The 18619-nt window shown below is 36.3% G+C and overlaps 1 protein-coding gene across 1 annotated transcript; it reads left to right on the forward strand.

The window, feature by feature from the left end:
* The first annotated feature begins 12128 nt into the window (after nt 1–12128).
* On the forward strand, nt 12129–17434 carry LOC140167194 (uncharacterized). Its single transcript, XM_072190551.1, has 5 exons — nt 12129–12214; nt 14345–14467; nt 14994–15176; nt 16244–16384; nt 17348–17434. The coding sequence occupies exons 2-5, from the start codon at nt 14366–14368 to the stop codon at nt 17432–17434; spliced, it is 513 nt and encodes a 170-aa protein (XP_072046652.1). The 5' UTR covers nt 12129–12214; nt 14345–14365.
* Nucleotides 17435–18619: the final 1185 nt, after the last annotated feature.

Consider the following 18619-nt stretch of genomic DNA (forward strand, 5'->3'; position numbering starts at 1 on the left):
TCTAATATCAATTAATTTTCATTTTTTGAAATTCACGATATAATACAAATATTTATGACAAATTATTAAAATTTGATATTTTTCACATTTTTGATGTATAACAGTCCTCGAAGTAAATTTTATAAATCTAATGATAAATTCTTAAAGTGTAGCTGGGAGGAAAAGCCGACGATCAATTGAAAATTTTGACCTTTCATATTGAAGATATGGATTTTTCCCCAAAAGACCTAATTTTTTTTGGGTGTTTTGGGAAAAAAATCCATATCTTCAATACGAAAGGTCAAAATTTTCAATTGATCGTCGGCTTTTCATCCCACCTACATACACTTTAAGTACATAGCATTAGATTTATAAAAGTTTACTTCGAGTACTGTTAAATATCAAAAATATCAATTTTTAATCATTTGCCATAAAATGTCTTTTACATTGCGAATTTCAAAAAATCAAAATTATTTGATATTAGAAGGACATTCTTCGTATTCATAATGCCATTCGATATGTCTGATGTGCTCTATGTCCCACAATAAATACTGTCCAAACGTTCATACCCCACCCCTTAAGGGATCGTTCATTAATACTTTGGTGGGGCTGGTCTTATTTTGTTCAAAACTTTTTAGACCCTATCTATGGACCACTAAAATTTTTTTTGAGACACAAAACTTTTCATGCCCCTTAAAAGGGCATTTCGTGATCCACAGCCTCATCCCCCCACTTTTCTCAAAAAAAGTTGAGATTTTTATATCACTGGAATACTCTGGCTACATAATGTTTATGTATACAATATTTCTTGCAGATTAAGTCGTTTAGCAAAGATATCGCGAAATTTGAATTTCGTTCTGGTGCACATTGTCTATGGAGCAGTGTCCAGTGAGTTTCGTTTTTGATACATAATCATGCATAATTCGCAAACGCAAAATCGGAATCAACTAAAATTTTGGGAATATGCTTTTTTCGTGGATATGTACTGAAGAATGTCATAAAAAGAGGATGCTAGGATCACGAAATACTCCTTTAACTGTTTTTCATTTAATTTTACAAAATACAATAAAAGTGGAAATTTTCGCGCGTGTACCGTAATTTTTCGCGCTTTGCCAATTTTGCACTGTTTCGTTTGTTTTTAAATTCATGACGATATCAAGCCCCGGTATCAAGCTTCCATAATTTTGAACTACTAGCCTGGCGGGTCCTCGCTAGATGAGTAAATGGGAGCGTTTACTAAAACGGGAATTACTGAAGGTAGACATCCCACCAGTATGGTCCCAAAATGAAGTTAAAATGTGAAATGCGCGAGAAGCGTGCATGCACAACTTGCAATTGATTATGTTGTGCTTTTGGCCAGATATAAGGCAACTAGGTCTGCTTGGGACATCATTTTACCTACATACAAAATTCATTTTGAAAGGGACACATTTTGTCCCCTTTCAAAATGAATTTTGTATGTAAAAAATAGGGTGGGGGGCAAAATGTTAAATTTAGGCATTTTTTTGCCCGAAATGGGCACAATGGGGGCTTGCTTCAGTATAAGGGCCGGCCTAGTTTGAGTGATTACTTTCCATATGCCAATACAAACTTTTGCTTTTTGATTGGTCTACTTTTCCTGTTCCATGTTGCCACTAATAAACCGATGACCTCAAACAAATTAACAGCTTCCTGCAGTTCAATAGACTGGTTCTATATATTTTGGAAACTAGTGCACCTGTAGCTGTAATGGCCCTGTAGGGCACCAGTTGCATGATAGAGATACTGCTTGACCCCTGATGACCCTTTTTGATTTTATGACATGTTCCTGATATATCGATGATTCTTTTTACCACGTTTAAGCCCAATTGGGCATACTCAAAACTACGCGGTCAACATGCTTTTCATGGCACCTATCCATGTCTCAAATATCGGATCGATGCGTGAAAGCGTTGCGGATCGCATATAGCCGGACCGACATATTTAGACCCCGAATTTTTTATATTAGTAGGCCTATAGAAATCGTGCTCCTAGCGGCAAGTTTGCGTAAAAGTTGGTAACCAGCTTATTTCTATTAATTTGAGACCGCAAACTTCAAAAAGACCACCAAAATACCCCATAAGACTTTAAGAGCATATAGGGGGAACAATTAATTTTATTCCAATAACACTTTCCAACATGTCAAATTATGCGTCTACGTCTGCCACGGATCTCAGAAATGTAATGTACATGTATACATGTGCGTGTACCGGTACTACCTAAGAAGTTGTAGGGCACAAAAGGTCGATTTGCTTGTTGTGTATGGGTCAAAAGTCAAAGTTGCTCCAATTTTCGTAAAAGTTGAGGCAAATTGTTCCCCTATAGCTTAGAGGTTTCAGAAAAAGAATAATTTGCACTATCTGCGATGTCTAGCATGTTATACAGTAAAGAAGCTTAAAGAATCAAAAGATATGTAGGATTCCATAGGATTCAATGGAAATTGTATTAATCATCTAGGCCCTATCGTCTGAACTTGACATCGCACATGATCGCAGATAGTAAAACCTATTCTTTACCTGAATCCTTGAACTTGAAAAACAGTTTGCATCCATTTTTTTTATAATTGTATCAACTTTAATTTTTCACCCCTGTATATAGCATGCAAATTGACCTTGGACCTGTCGAGCCCGAACTTGGTAACTATATGTCCTATACGTGCAAATTTGTTATATTTTTGTGATCCTTAAACCCAGACGAATAATTTGTTTTTTAGTGAATTTGGAGCATGTTTAATTTTTGCCCCTATTATGAGCATGTAGGGGTGGGGTCATTTTTAGGGTCATGGGGTTCCAATATAGTTGGTAGACGAAATGTTTGAATTCAGTATACCCGAATTAACCAAAATAATTTGGTTGCCAGCTTTTACGCGAACTTGCCGCTAGTTGCTTATTCCAAAATAATTTATAACCAGTCTACGAGGGCTGTTTGCGGTCCTAGCGGATATGATATTCTTACAATAGGCCTATGTACATTTTTCAAATTTTTTCACTGTTTTTGCATTTGGTTATACCATGTTATATTCCTTACACGTACACAGTTTCTATTTTCAAGTTTAATAACTCGGTGACATGTGTGATGTGAATAAACACAACACCATTTTATGGTTTTATTCCTGAGATGGTTTAATGAAACCATTACTTCCTGTCTAATCCACATAAGGATTGTTTGCAAATAGTTGTACATCTTCATTTCTTTGTTAAGTTATCGTTTTTAATACCATCTTCACCACATGTACATATGCATTTTAGGGAAATTTGTCTTCGAAAAAGTCAAGTTTTTATTTGACCGACCCTGTAATAACATTTCTAAGTCTTAATCTAATTTAAGAATAAGATGATCCACTGTTTTGTATTTTGTTATACTCCATGTTATATTCCTTACACGTATACACAGTTTCTGTTTTCAAGTGTGTTAACTCGGTGATTATGTCATGTAACACATTAGAACACCTTGGTGTAGATTATTCATCCAGTAGTTCAAAACATTATTTTGTAAATTGAATCAAATACTGGAACTAAAACTTGCAACTCACTTTGCTACGTTGCGTCCGAAAGCATCGGACTTCGTCAGGCATCTGATTGACGATGCTTTCGGACACAACGTAGCAAAGTGAGTTGCAAGTTTTAGTTCCAGTATTTGATTTAATTTACAAAATAACATTAGAACACCATTACATGATTTTATTCCCGAGAAGGTTTATGATGTTAAAAATGTTGAACATAATTATAAGGCTAAAGTTTCGTATCGTTATGTAGATGAATAAAATAGGCCTACATGAAACAAGTTTGTTAATTGTGTTATTTTCTTAGCTAATCCAGTTTTAAAGTTCATAATACAAACAAATTGAAGTGTGTTCGTCATGCCTCATGGTAGGATGAAACAAGTTTGGCTATGCAAGTAAATTAATCCATTCTGTTGATTAAGGGCTGGGGTATGAACGTTTGGACAGTATTTATTTTGGGACATTAGAGCACATCAGACATATCAATTGCATTCTGAATACGAAGAATGTCATTCTGATATCAAATAATTGTGATTTTTGAAATTGCAATTTAATACACATTTTATGGCAAATCATTAAAATTGATATTTTTGATATTTAACAGTACTTGAAGTAAACTTTATAAATCTGATGATTTATACTTGAAGTGTATGTAGGTGGGATGAAAATCCGACGATCAATTGAAAATTTTGACCTTTCGTATTAAAGATATGGATTTTTTTTTCCAAAAACACCAAAAAAAATTAGGTCTTTTTGGGAAAAAAATCCATATCTTCAATATAAAAGGTCAAAATTTTCAATTGACCGTCGGCTTTTCCTCCCTGCTACATACACTTTAAGAATATATCTTTAGATTTATATAATTTACTTTGAGGACTGTTATATATCAAAAATTTGAAAAATATAAATTTTTTATAATTTGTCACAAAATTTGTATTATATTGTGACTTTCAAAAATGAAAATTATTTGGTATTAGAAAGACATGCTTCGTATTCAGAATGCAATTCGATAGGTCTAAGGTGCTCTCATGTCCCACAAAAAATACTGTCGAAACGCAATAAACGCTCATTTTAGATCCCTTAATATTATTGACAAGTATAGTATGTTTTTCTATATTATTGCAAAGTCAACGGTTATGTTCTTCTATAACGTCCAAGACTGAGTTTGTGTTTTTTAAGACAACATGACTATTATTTGGACAATGTTTTATAAAGTCAAATCAAAGTAGACAAAAGACAAGAAACCCAGTCCACTTAAAATATCAAAAACGAAACTCACTGGACCTAAAAATAATTTACAACTGAGACGCATTCTTTCATTTCTATACATGGCGAGAAAATTAAAAACACTTAAAATTCTCGCGAACTGTTTTGTGTCGATGGAAAGTAATCTAAACTGTAGAGAAGTGAAAATGAAAATAACAAATTAGATTTCAATATGTGTAATACAATAAATTATTAAAATGCAAGCAAGAGTGACAATACAGTCCATCACAAGATTTCAATTTCAAGAATTTTTGATGATGAATTTTTTGATTTTATACATTTATAATTGAGTTTAATAAAACAACCCCCCACTTTCCATTTAATTCATTAAAATAATGTGCAATGAAATCATACGGGATCACCCTTGGAACCCCTGGAACGAGATTTGTTATCTGGGCACTTGTACAAAAGACCCCCTCCCTCCGTGATAGTTGGATGTCTTTTGTTTCTTGTCTTTAGCTTGTATTGATACCAATTGATTGACCGAACAACTGATTGGTCGTAGCCTTTCAACAAGGCTTTGGCTACCTGGGCTAGAGCACCGTAGTGAGAGCGCCATCTATCATATTCTGCTGCGGCTTCGCCGCTCGCTGTCGCGGCTTCGCCGCTCTGTCGCGCCTTCGGCGCTCAGCTCGCGGCTTCGCCGCTCGCCCCCCCTAGGATCGCGAGGTCTTTGACAAAGACTAGATTGGTCGAACAATTGATTGATGAAGTAACAAACTACGGCTGATATCAGTATTAATGAAGTAGCTATCTACTGCTGATATCAGTATTGATTAAGTAGATATCTACTGCTGATATTAGAATTGATGAAGTATCTACTGCTGATATTAATATAAATTAGAATAGCTATCTACTACTGATAATTAGTATTGACATGATTGATGAGGTATATCTACTGCTGTGCTGATATTAACATTGATGAAGTATCTATCTACTGCTGATATTAGTATTGATGAAGTAGACATCTACTCCTGATATTAGTATTGATGATATTGATACACTGCTAATATTAGTATTGATGAAGTAGCTATCCTACTGATATTAGTACTGATAAAGTAGCTATCTACTGTTGATATTGGTATTGATGAAGTAACTATCTACTACTAGTGATATTGGTATTGATGAAGTTGCTATCCACTGCAGATATTAATATTGATGAAGTAGACATCTACTGCTGATATTGACATTGATGAAGTAGCCATCTATTGCTGATATTAGTACTGATAAAGTGGCTATACTGCTGATATTAGTATTGATAAAGTAGCTAACTACTGTTGATATTGATATTAATAAAGTAGCTATGCTGCTGATATTAGTATTGATAAAGTTGCTATCTACTGCTGATATTGGTGTTGATGAAGTATCTATCTACTGCTGATATTAGTATAGATGAAGTGACTATATACTGCTGATATTAGTATTGATGAAGTAGCTATCTACTGCTGATATTAGCAGTGATGAAGTACCGGGTAGCTATCTACTGCTGATATTAGTATAGATAAAGTGAATATCTACTGCTGATATTAATATTGATGAAGTAGCCATCTACTGCTGCTGTTAGTATTGATAAAGTAGCTATATCTACTGTTGATATTAGTATTGATGAAGTAGCTTTACTGCTGATATTAGTATTGATAAAGTAGCTATGGTATCTATCTACTGCTGATATTGGTACTGATAAAGTAGCTATCTACTGCTGATATTGACATTGATGAAGTAGCCATTTATTGCTGATATTAGTACTGATAAAGTAGCTATACTGTTGATATTAGTATTGATAAAGTAGCTAACTACTGTTGATATTGATATTAATAAAGTAGCTATGCTGCTGATATTAGTATTGATAAAGTTGCTATCTACTGCTGATATTGGTGTTGATGAAGTAGCTATCTACTGCTGATATTAGTATAGATAAAGTGACTATCTACTGCTGATATTAGTATTGATGAAGTAGCTATCTACTGCTGATATTAGTATAGATAAAGTGAATATCTACTGCTGATATTAATATTGATGAAGTAGCCATCTACTGCTGCTGTTAGTATTGATAAAGTAGCTATATCTACTGTTGATATTAGTATTGATGAAGTAGCTATACTGCTGATATTAGTATTGATAAAGTAGCTATGGTAGCTATCTATTGCTGATATTGGTATTGATAAAGTAGCTATCTACTGCTGATATTGGTATTGATAAAGTTGCTATCTACTGCTGATATTGGTATTGATGAAGTAGCTATCTACTGCTGATATTGGTATTGATAAAGTTGCTATCTACTGCTGATATTGGTGTTGATGAAATAGCTATCTACTGCTGATATTAGTATAGATAAAGTGCTTATCTACTGCTGATAATAGTATTGATGAAGTAGCTATCTACTGCTGATATTAGCAGTGATGAAGTACCGGGTAGCTATCTACTGCTGATATTAGTATAGATAAAGTGAATATCCACTGCTGATATTAATATTGATGAAGTAGCCATCTACTGCTGCTGTTAGTATTGATAAAGTAGCTATATCTACTGTTGATATTAGTATTGATGAAGTAGCTATACTGCTGATATTAGTATTGATAAAGTAGCTATGGTAGCTATCTACTGCTGATATTGGTATTGATGAAGTAGCTATCTACTGCTGATAATGGTATTGATGAAGTAGCTATCTACTGCTGATATTGGTATTGATGAAGTAGCTATCTACTGCTGATATTGGTATTGATGAAGTAGCTATCTACTGCTGATATTGGTATTGATGAAGTAGCTATCTACTGCTGATATTGGTATTGATGAAGTAGCTATCTACTGCTGATATTGGTATTGATGAAGTAGCTATCTACTGCTGATATTGGTATTGATGAAGTAGCTATCTACTGCTGATATTGGTATTGATGAAGTGACTATCTACTGCTGATATTAGTATTGATGAAGTAGCTATCTACTGCTGATATTAGCAATGATGAAGTACCGGTAGCTATCTACTGCTGATATTAGTATAGATAAAGTGAATATCTACTGCTGATATTAATATTGATGAAGTAGCCATCTACTGCTGCTGTTAGTATTGATAAAGTAGCTATATCTACTGCTGATATTGGTATTGATGAAGTAGCTATCTACTGCTGATATTAGCAGTGATGAAGTACCGGTAGCTATATACTGCTGATATTGGCATTGATGAAGTAGCTATCTACTGCTGATATTAGCAGTGATGAAGTACCGGGTAGCTATCTACTGCTGATATTAGTATAGATAAAGTGAATATCTACTGCTGATATTAATATTGATGAAGTAGCCAGCTACTGCTGCTGTTAGTATTGATAAAGTAGCTATATTAGTATTGATGAAGTAGCTATACTGCTGATATTAGTATTGATAAAGTAGCTATCTACTGCTGATATTGGTATTGATGAAGTAGCTATCTACTGCTGATATTGGTATTGATGAAGTAGCTATATCTACTGCTGATATTGGTATTGATGAAGTAGCTATACTGCTGATATTTATAGTGTAGACAAAGTAGCTATTATATCTATACTGCTATCTTTACGGTCAATATCGACATCTATACAGTCGGTATTCATTTAACTTTCACCTTTAAGACTACTTCCGATTCTGGAAATTCGGGGAACTATATTTAGGTGAAAAAGTTCAATTTGGTGACCACTCTCTGGCTAGTAAGGGTTGACGATTGATTCGACTTCTATGGACCATTTAGAAAAAAAATAGCCACCATGTCCCTCGCGAAAATCCCGGCATTTTTTGCTAGAGGCCAAAATCCAAAATGGCCGCCGCCACCATTTTGAAAATTTTTAAGTTTTGAACCAGAGCACCTATAATCATGCACAAAGACACTTTTTCGGATATGTCGAGTACAAGGATGATTCCGATTCTGACATTAGTTTGACATTACGGCATCATTTTCACCCAGAAATCCAAGATGGTGGCTGGCACCATCTTGAAAAATTTAGTTTTGAACAAGAGGACCTAAAATCGTGTACAAAGACACTTTTTTGGATAAGTCAACCACAAGGATTTCAAATTTGACATTACTTTGACATTACGAACTCATATTTACCCAGAAATCCAAGATGGTGGCCGCCATCTTGATTTTTTTAAACTATAATTATTAATTATATCATATGCACGTATATATAGTTTTTACATAGAAAAATTTTGCAGGAAAAAAACCTCAACTTTTTAAACCTTTTTTGAAAAAGTTGACAATCCGTGAAAAGGTTGTATTAGATCCCAGTTAAGTTTTCATAAAGTATAGTCAGATAGTTGAATTTTGTTTTACTTTATTTCCAAATTTTGTTACCCTCTGCTTGTTTGTCAAAATTAATTTAGAATTTTTCTGGAATCATAAGTCCGACTCGGTCATCCACCATGTCACCTTACCGCACACTGTGATATCCTTACAATTGTGACCAATTATAAAATTATCCAATGACAAACTTAATAGTTCAACAGTTCATCAGTTCTTTAGGAAAAGGAAAGTGAATACGTTTTCCAGGCAAAATATTCATCTGACTGACATAAGCAATATTCAAGCTCTGTGATATCCTTACAATTGTGACCAATTATAGAAATAATCTATGACAAACTAAATAGTTCAACAGTTCATCAGATCTTTAGGAAAAGGAAAGTGAATAGTTTTCCAAGCAAAATATTTATCTGACTGACATAAGAAATATTCAAGCTCTGTGATATCCTTACAATTATTTTGACCAATCATATTACTCTATGACAAACTAAAAAGTGAATACGTTTTCCAGGCAAAATATTTATCTGACTGACATAAGCAATATTTCTGTGACAGTGGGTTGAAAATGACACGAGTGATATATATACCTTTCGTTTTGACAAATAGTTTTTAATTAAATGCCCATTCAGAGATTTGCTCATTGAGTTTATATGCTTTTCTATGGGGTTGACCTATAATTTTCATGTCAAAAAAAGGGGGGGGGGCGCTGAAATTTCTGAGGTCTGTAAGGGGGGGGCTGAAATTTTTCGCGATGAAATTGTTTTGCATCAGCCCCCCAACAAGTGTTGTGAACGGTCCCTAGAATGTCAGGCTCAAATGTAACAATGTTTGGCCCAAAATACTATTTTACTCAAAATGTTTTACGAGGGGTATGGATAGTTATATACACCACCACAAATTACAACAGAATCCATTAAATTATTAAAGTTGGTCAAATCTGGTTTAAAAACAGTACCAACTTATTCCTCTCATCAGAGGGATTCAGAAAAAGTATAATAATGTCAAATTGTGGGTTCCACGAGGGACAAAAATTCAAAAATCATCCCATTTTGATTTTTTTAAATAGTTACGCTTGTAATATCGTCATTTAAGGCGAGTCGGAGCGGTGTCAGAGCTAGCGTGTTTGTTCTCAAATATTGAGAAAAAATAAAGCCAACACTCATATGAAAGGTGTGAGTTCAATATGTGAGATCCTAAGGCTCATTTTAATGGGTTTTATGCTTTCACTCAAAAATAAATGTGGTTTGTCAAAAAAACACGGAAAAATATGACCCAAAGGCTCCGACTCGCCTCAAACGAAGAATAGTTGTTTCCAAATCGCAAGTGGTTTAATGGTCAAGGCTCATTGAGCAATGTTGATCTTGGCATATTTTGTGATGTATGTAACAAAACATCCAAAACAAAGTAACTATTCTAATTTTCATTTTATTTTGTCAATGAGATCAGTTGAATTAAAATCGGAACATTATTCAATTGTAGTGGGGTCCAAAGTCTGTTCTTTGACCTTTTTGCCTATTGCCTTGGCACACGAACTGTGCGCATGCATGGCATGAGACAGGTCAAACTATACTTTTTTCTGAATCCTTGATGAGAGAAATGTACATGGATTTTATAACCAGTTGACGAAATTTGAAAATTTTACCCTGGGCCGCATAAACGACCTTTAATACGGTTTGATTTATGCAAATTAGGTACAGTTGCAATATTTAGACTTTCGTATTTGGAATAAGCAGCCTCAAAAACATATACTCTCTTGAAACCCAATAAAAGATTGTGTAGAGGGAAAAGTCTAAAATTAGATTGAAAATGCAATGGAAGTTAGTTTGAATTTTCAATCTTTAAGACTGATTTCTCAATTTTAATTTGGACTTTTCCTTCACCCCAATCTTTCCATTTAAGAGAGTAGAAAGACATATTACAGTTTTTGCCTAAAACTATATACTAAAAGTGGTAAAATCTCTTTAAAAAGCCCATTTTGTATTTTCTCCAAAACCCGACCTAAGACTTCATCTGGTGATTATTTTTGACAGGTTCTTTTTCCTGGTGCAATTTGGCCATAGAAAAACTGGTTCCTGCGTATAAGTTTGCCTTAAAAAGTCTTTGTTTGCCCACCCCTACTAATATTCTTTCCCTTGTTTTCAATATTCTGTGTCGATAATGTACCCGTGCAACATACAATTGCAATTATTTTCATCCATGTACCAGGATTTGTAATAGTTTCAGGATTGGAAATATATTCAAGATTCAGAGAAGCTGAGAAAAAACGGTTATGTCATCCAATGTCCATATAAATTGAGGAATAAAAGCAAGTAAGCATTTGAACCACATCAGATGTGTTTTACCGAATATTTGTATTCTTTTATATTTGTCTTGCCATATAAGTGACAATATTATCATCATCATCATCATCAGTGACAATATCATCATCATCATCATCATCATCATCATCATCATCATCATCATCATCATCATCATCATCATCATCATCATCAGTCGGCTCGGCTTCAGTATCTCCCAGGAGGTGCTGGACATACTGTTTAAGTAGGCCTACAGTGTCGTGGCGCGGCCGTCTCGGTTTCCTCTTCCCGTGTGGTGGAATATAAAGGGCATATCCTTTCACAGGCTCGTCGTCTTCAAGACGCAGCATATGGCCGAGAAATTTGATTTGACGAATCTTGACTCTGGCAACCAGTGCAGGTGTTGGTCAGACTGTAGATGGTAATATTGTTGTAGACAATATTAATTGTCTGTTAATTATGGAATAAGCCACGAATTTTAAAAATTTAGCGAATGTTTCATTTTCTGTTTCATTTTTTGTAATAAAAGAAATGAAAATAAGAATGTGAATAAGTGCATTGTCTCAATAGCTCCCTAATTATACTTTCGTTCCTAAATACAATGGCGCAGCGGAAAGTTATGTGGAAAGCCGGGGTGAGAAGTTGCCCAACCTTTCTAGGAAGGTATAGCCACTCCTCCGGATGTCATATTATTTGAATTTCATTGGACAATCATAGCTCAGGTATATGACAATGGGTGTTAATAAACTGATAAATAGCCAAGGAATTTGTGTTGGAAGTTCAAACTCATTGCTTTGCGTTCACCTGTGAGAGGTCTGAGCCAGGAGAAGACTGTGCAACCTACGTTCATATCAAAGACTTTTGGGATTTCAACTGACATCAGAGGTAAGTCCATAACTTACTTTCCATGCACTGGTCTGTTGCGTCAAAAGGCTCGAGTACATAACCCCCTATTTTAACACACACAAAAAAAACCAATCTTTTTCAAATTAGTATTGCCATAAAGCACCTAGAACTGTGAAATTTGGCATCTAATTTTATTGTGTATAGGCCTATAGGCTACATGAACGTAGTACCAAGTCTTATCTCTGATATCGGGAACCACGGTTCTCCAGTCGGACCAGCTCATGATAACAACTCGAAACTAGAAACCACAGTTGTGTTTGACCAAACACGAATATCTATGCCCGTGACCACACCTAACCCCCCTTCTCCTATTCACAAACGAAAACTTGGTGAGCACCATGTGAAAGCCCTTGTTTTAAGCTTTCATTCTAATACCCTACCAAGCCTTCCCACTCTCTTATACCCCATCAGACCATCAATCTCTCTAAAACACCACCAGACTGGACCACACTCTCTAATACCCCACCAGACCCTCACTCTCTCTTATACTCCACCAGACAATCACTCGCTCTAAACCACCACTAGGCTGACCCATACTCTCTCTAATACCCCACTAAGCCATCACTCTCTCTTATACTCCACTATACACTCACTCTCTCTAAAAGGCCACCAGACTGGCCCAGACTCTCTCTTATACCGGTACTCTGCCAAGCCTTCACTCTCTCTTATACCCCATCAGGCCATCAATCTCTCTAAAACACCAACAGGCTGACCCATACTCTCTCTAATACCCCACCAAGCCTTCACTCTCTCTTATACTCCACCAGACACTCACTCGCTCTAAAACACCAACAGGCTGACCCATCTCTCTACTCTCTCTTATACTCCACCAGACACTCACTCGCTCTAAAACACCACCAGGCTGACCCAAACTCTCTCTAATACCCCACCCAGCCATCACTCTCTCTAATACTCCACCAGACACTCACTAGCTCTAAAACACCTCAAGACTGGACCACACTCTCTCTAATACCCCACCAGACCCTCACTCTCTCTTATAATCCACCAGACACTCACTCGCTCTAAAACACCACCAGGCTGGGCCAAACTCTCTCTAATACCCCACCAAGCCATCACTCTCTCTAATACTCCACCAGACACTCACTAGCTCTAAAACACCTCAAGACTGGACCACACTCTCTCTAATACCCCACCAGACCCTCACTCTCTCTTATAATCCACCAGACACTCACTCGCTCTAAAACACCACCAGGCTGGGCCAAACTCTCTCTAATACCCCACCAAGCCATCACTCTCTCTTATACTCCATCAGACCTTCACTCTCTCTGAAACACCACCAGACTGGAGAATACCCCTTTAATCCCAAAACATTATGTCCCTTTAAGCGGTTAACCTCTTAACCCCATTGTACGTCTTGACGTATATTTGAAGCCTTCATCATTGCAAATACAGGTATCTACCAAAATGCTACCTATTGCGATACACTGTGTTAACCGGTCGTACCTATTTGTCTTTTTAAAGCATATGAACTTTGACCTCTGGGGTTGCGGCTAGCATAGCATACTTCTAGGGTCATAGGCCATCATTGTACCAAGTATGAACCCTGAGGGCGCTATAGTTTTTGAACTAGAGCTGTTTGAAATTTTACACATATTGCCCCCCTGTAGCCCATGACCTTTGCCCTCTGGGGTCGAGACTACCCTACGAAATTTTCTGGGGTCATAGGCCATGATTATACCAAGTATGGGCCCCGAGGCTACTTTAGTTCTTGGGTTAGAGGAGTGCAAAGAAGTGGTCTTAAGAAGATGAAGGAGAAGGAGAAGAGTCCGAAGACTAAACACAACAAATACAATATCTATGCCCCGTTGCACGGGCATAGATAACATTCCATGCGAAAAATATATTTTTAATTTATTTATTGTTACATTTTGGTAATAAGCACCCCTAACAAATACCCTCCCTAATAAGTGCCGACCTAATAAGTGGCCTATTAAGTTCTCCCTAATAAGTGCCCCTATTAACACCCAAAAACGTGGTCCCTATGAGCAGTGATGCATGAGTGAAAATCGCGAAAGCGTTGGCTCCAACTTTGTGGTGCCACAACCCGCCTTAGTTTTATACAACTATTCCGTGTTTTTTTTCATGCAGGATATCACCCACGAAACCAATATGTCTGACGGAAATATTGGAGACGGTCTTGGAGACTTCGAAGGTATTGAAGGAGTAATATTTACAAAGCCCTGCATAGCAATTTTCAAATTCTTATACCTGGTAAGCCAATTGCATTTTTAACCCCTCTTTATAAACCCCTGGTTAACTCATTGTTCTATTTGGTACCAAAGGGTATAAGCTGGTAAAGCTATGGGTCTTCCCTGCAGTGGTAGCAAATAAAGTATCAACATTCCCAGCTATTCCCCACGTAATGCCACACTATGAAGTAGCCCTATTGACGAATCCAACGAGCTAAGTCATGGTCAGGATTTGGTCGGCCATTACTGGGTCCCCGCAGCACCAAACTGGTGTTGTGACTGCCCAATTGGGTGGATTAAAGCCGCTTAAAATTCGATGTTAGATTCTTTTGTGTTGTAAACTGTCATCATTATTTTGTCTACGTGTAACACGGGTGATAGAATGCAGTTTAAAATGAAATGATGCCTCCAAGGCCGCATCATTTCACATTTTAGGTGAGATTGTGCCGACGGGGACCCAGCTATGGCTGCCATTGAGGTGTAGGAATGCGTGAAATTGGATTCGTCTATAGATATCCATCTTATTTTTCTCTATTTTCCCCTTTCAGGTAGACGGATTTGCCCTTATTATCATAGGTGGACTGGCTCTGACTGGATCAGGGGATTTTTCAGGCTCAAAAGCGGCATTTGACGCGCTCATTGGGGCTGGTTGCGGTATGCTGCTAATTGGAGTTTTGTCATGTGTCGCCCTTTGGACAGGACATTACAACAACTCATGTCTTTGCATCATAGTAAGTAATCAGGTGTTTTTTTGGAAACGAGATCCGTAAGAATTATTTTGTACGAGCGTTCGTAGACTATGTTATTTTTATTTATTGTAATATGTCTTATCTACTGCTGATAGCATTTGTGTGCTATCTTCTGCTGATAGCATAGTGTGTTATCTACTGCTGATAGCATTTAATAGTGTGCTATCTACTGCTGATAGCATTTAATAGTGTGCTATCTACTACTGATAGCATTAGTGCGCTATCTACTGCTGATAGCTTTAGTGTGCTCAACTGGGATTTTTTCCGGGGGGGGGGCAAACCTGTATGGGGCGGGGCCCAAATCCACCAAACAAAAATAGGGGTAGGTGCGGGTGGTGCGACGCACCCCCATCGAAAAGAAAGTGTACTTTCAAAGAAAAGTACACTTTCATACAATCACCATACAATCACCCCCCCCCCCCCATGTTGATGCCTGTATGTGGGTTTCTGTTCTGATGAAATTAACCTCATACGGTAGTTTAGTCATTTTAACCAACAAAAAAACCCAATTTTGCGCGCTTCGCTCGCATTTATTCCACTTTTGTACCATATGCCACCAGTTTAGCTTCAATATGCCAAAATGTTGTACCGTAAATTTCTTTTGTCGCTAAAAGATGGATTCACTTTACTTCAAGAAAAAAATTTCACCCCCCTGTCAAAAAGAAATATACGCCACTGGATATAGCATAGTGTGCTATCTACTGCTGATAGCATGATATGCTAACAGTATAGCATATTGTGATGTTGCTGCGCTTTTTCACATTAAAACGTTTAAGTAGTTTAAAACGTAAAACGTTTTTTATGACCTTTATAATCAGTATTTAAACCAAACACCAAAATCAAAAACGTTTAACACACGTTTGTAACGTTTTAAAAACATTTGCGGCTGTCCGATTTTTATGATATATTTTACGCAAAAATTAATAATGGAACGTGGTTCCAATTTGTGCACGAGGATTTAACTATAGTAATTATGTTGTACTTGCAGTTCTTGGTAAAATAAACTATAGTTACTTACATAAAAACTTCTCCCTTTTATTTTGTTCCAGTATTGCCTTCTTGTATCAGCAGTAGCCATTGCAGACGCATTCGCTCTATACACGATCCACGTTGCAGGGGATGCAGAGAAGGACGGTGGTCAATTTACCACAGCTGTGGATATTGTTATATCCATAACATATATATTAAATGTAAGTGAACTTATTATTTTCTATATAATTATATGGATATGGTTTTCTTTATACAATGTACTATTTATAGGAAATGACGGCACCATTTTGGGGTGGTGGGGTTAATTTCAATGGCAGTGAGTACAAAAAGTTACTATTGGCCAAAAAAAACAACAAAAAAACACGTTTGTTTCCTGTAGCAGGTCTAAAAAGTCAAATGCGAAATACGGTTTTTTCATTATTTTTTAATCCATGCCTTGAAATGAACAAAAAAACTTTTTAATGCGAAATGGAATGGGAATTTACAGTGGGTTTCTCCTACACCCTCAAAAAATAATATTTCTTCATAGTCAAGAATAATTTTATGATCCCCTTTCAACCTGCAAATTAAAAAGGTATTTAAAAATGTGTGATGATTTCACTACACGCGTTTGTGTAATGTATAATGTTTTCTCCTGTACTGTTTTGTATTATTTTTTTTGCGATTTCCCGGTTTTTTGGTTTGTTCTGCTTTGTAAGTAAAAAAATTCTAATGCGCAAAATAAGCCGTCAAAAACGAAATGAGCGCTCGCTACAGGAAACAAACTTGTTTTTTTTTTTTTTTTTTGCCTTATGGAAAAAATGTGATTTTTTTTTACTTTTGTTGGAGCGGGATGAGGGGAGGTAATATTAATACAAAATGAAGCCTACTCCTCCGCTTGCATCATTATCGGTGGAATAGAACAGGGTTTGGAACAGGGTTTAGACAATGTGAGCAGGTCCCGGGAGCAGGTATCTCACAAAAATTTAGTGTTTAACAAAGATTTTGATTTTGGTGAGAAATAGACTCCTTTTTTTGTCAGGGGACACTTTTTATAGTCCGACATTTAAACGTTTTCTAGCAACCTTTCCTACTCTTTTGTGAATGATGTTGAAAACGTTTTGTGTTTGCTGGGCTATATACCGGTACTTAATACATTTTTGTCTCATCTTTGTCACATGCAGGCATTTGGCTACTATTCCGTTATCAGAAGTAATGAAGACGCAAGAGAGTGCATGAAATGTCTGTGCGGAGAAGACGACAAAGCATAGGCGTATAGATCCCGAGGGGATGATCCATACAATCATCCCCCCCCCCCCAATGGCGACGCCTGATATACGCCTCCCCACTCACATTAACCCCATATTGGGCCCTCTCAACCTAAAAAGCGCTAAGTTTTGCGCGCTTCGCGCGAATTTATTCAACTTTTGCACCATTCATCAGTTTGGCTTCAAAATAGCAAGTTTTTCTTTTTATTTTCTTTATTTCATGCATAACATTTTGTAAATATGTTTTAGAAGTTAACATATTGGCAATAAATTTGCTCCTGTCCATAAGAACTTTAAAGCAGTTTTTTTTAAATCAAACACTCAGAACCATCAAATAAAAATAATTTACAAGAGCCTATCTCCAGTGTCGTAGGGGCACGGGGGGGGGCACGTGCCTCCCCAATTGATCTGAAATTTGAACTTGAAAAAAAAAATCCCATAGGAAATTGCCGAAAAACGGCTTGTGCCCCCCAATCAGACCCGGTGCCCCCAATCATGGTCGGTACCCCAGCTCCCCCGCTATACGCCACTGCCTATAATATCCTCATCTTCAAGTTGCGCTACCGGCGTTATCGGGCAAAAAATAAATGAATAAGGCACTCCTAAAAATACAAATCCGGACGATCAACTAGTATTTTTTAATTGCCCTTACAATATATTTTATGTTATTTTTGTGATAGTATTGTCTTCATGTGAGTGTTATGATATCCAGGCCCGTACGCGGATTTGGAAAAGTATTCAAAAAGTCCCAAAATTTCAGAATTTGCGTGCGTAGCGAGCCAAAAAATCAGGTTTTTTTACGCTTTTTTGTAAAAAAAGGTACAAATTTTGTCCACTTTTCACAAAATAGTATCTTATTATACTTGCTTATGTGTAACAATATTGTATCTAATTATTATATTGTTTTAAATATTGTACTATAATTATGTATTTTGATTGAGCTTATAATTATATATTTAGCCTTATAATGTTTAGGCCTATTATATTATATCCAGGGCCCTATGTATATCATGTGTTTTACATTGAACTGGGCTACCCTGACAATGAATAAATGAATAGCGAAAAAATGAATAAATGAATTATCAATTTGTCATTTATTAACCATTTTTAGTGCATGGCAAATTGATGATGATTGATGGATTTTGAATTAAAAAATAGTCATTCAATTCGTCATTTAATTTGTCATGC

Source organism: Amphiura filiformis, chromosome 13, assembly GCF_039555335.1.
Source record: "Amphiura filiformis chromosome 13, Afil_fr2py, whole genome shotgun sequence".
In the NCBI taxonomy this organism is placed as follows: Eukaryota; Metazoa; Echinodermata; class Ophiuroidea; order Amphilepidida; family Amphiuridae; genus Amphiura; species Amphiura filiformis.

Excerpts from the sequence above, each read along its gene's own strand:
- LOC140167194 (XM_072190551.1), top strand. The coding sequence starts at position 14,366 with ATGTCTGACGGAAATATTGGAGACGGTCTTGGAGACTTCGAAGGTATT. Across the intron at positions 15,177-16,243 it reads ACTCATGTCTTTGCATCATA|TATTGCCTTCTTGTATCAGC; the intron begins GTAAGTAATCAG and ends ATTTTGTTCCAG. Across the intron at positions 16,385-17,347 it reads CCATAACATATATATTAAAT|GCATTTGGCTACTATTCCGT; the intron begins GTAAGTGAACTT and ends TGTCACATGCAG.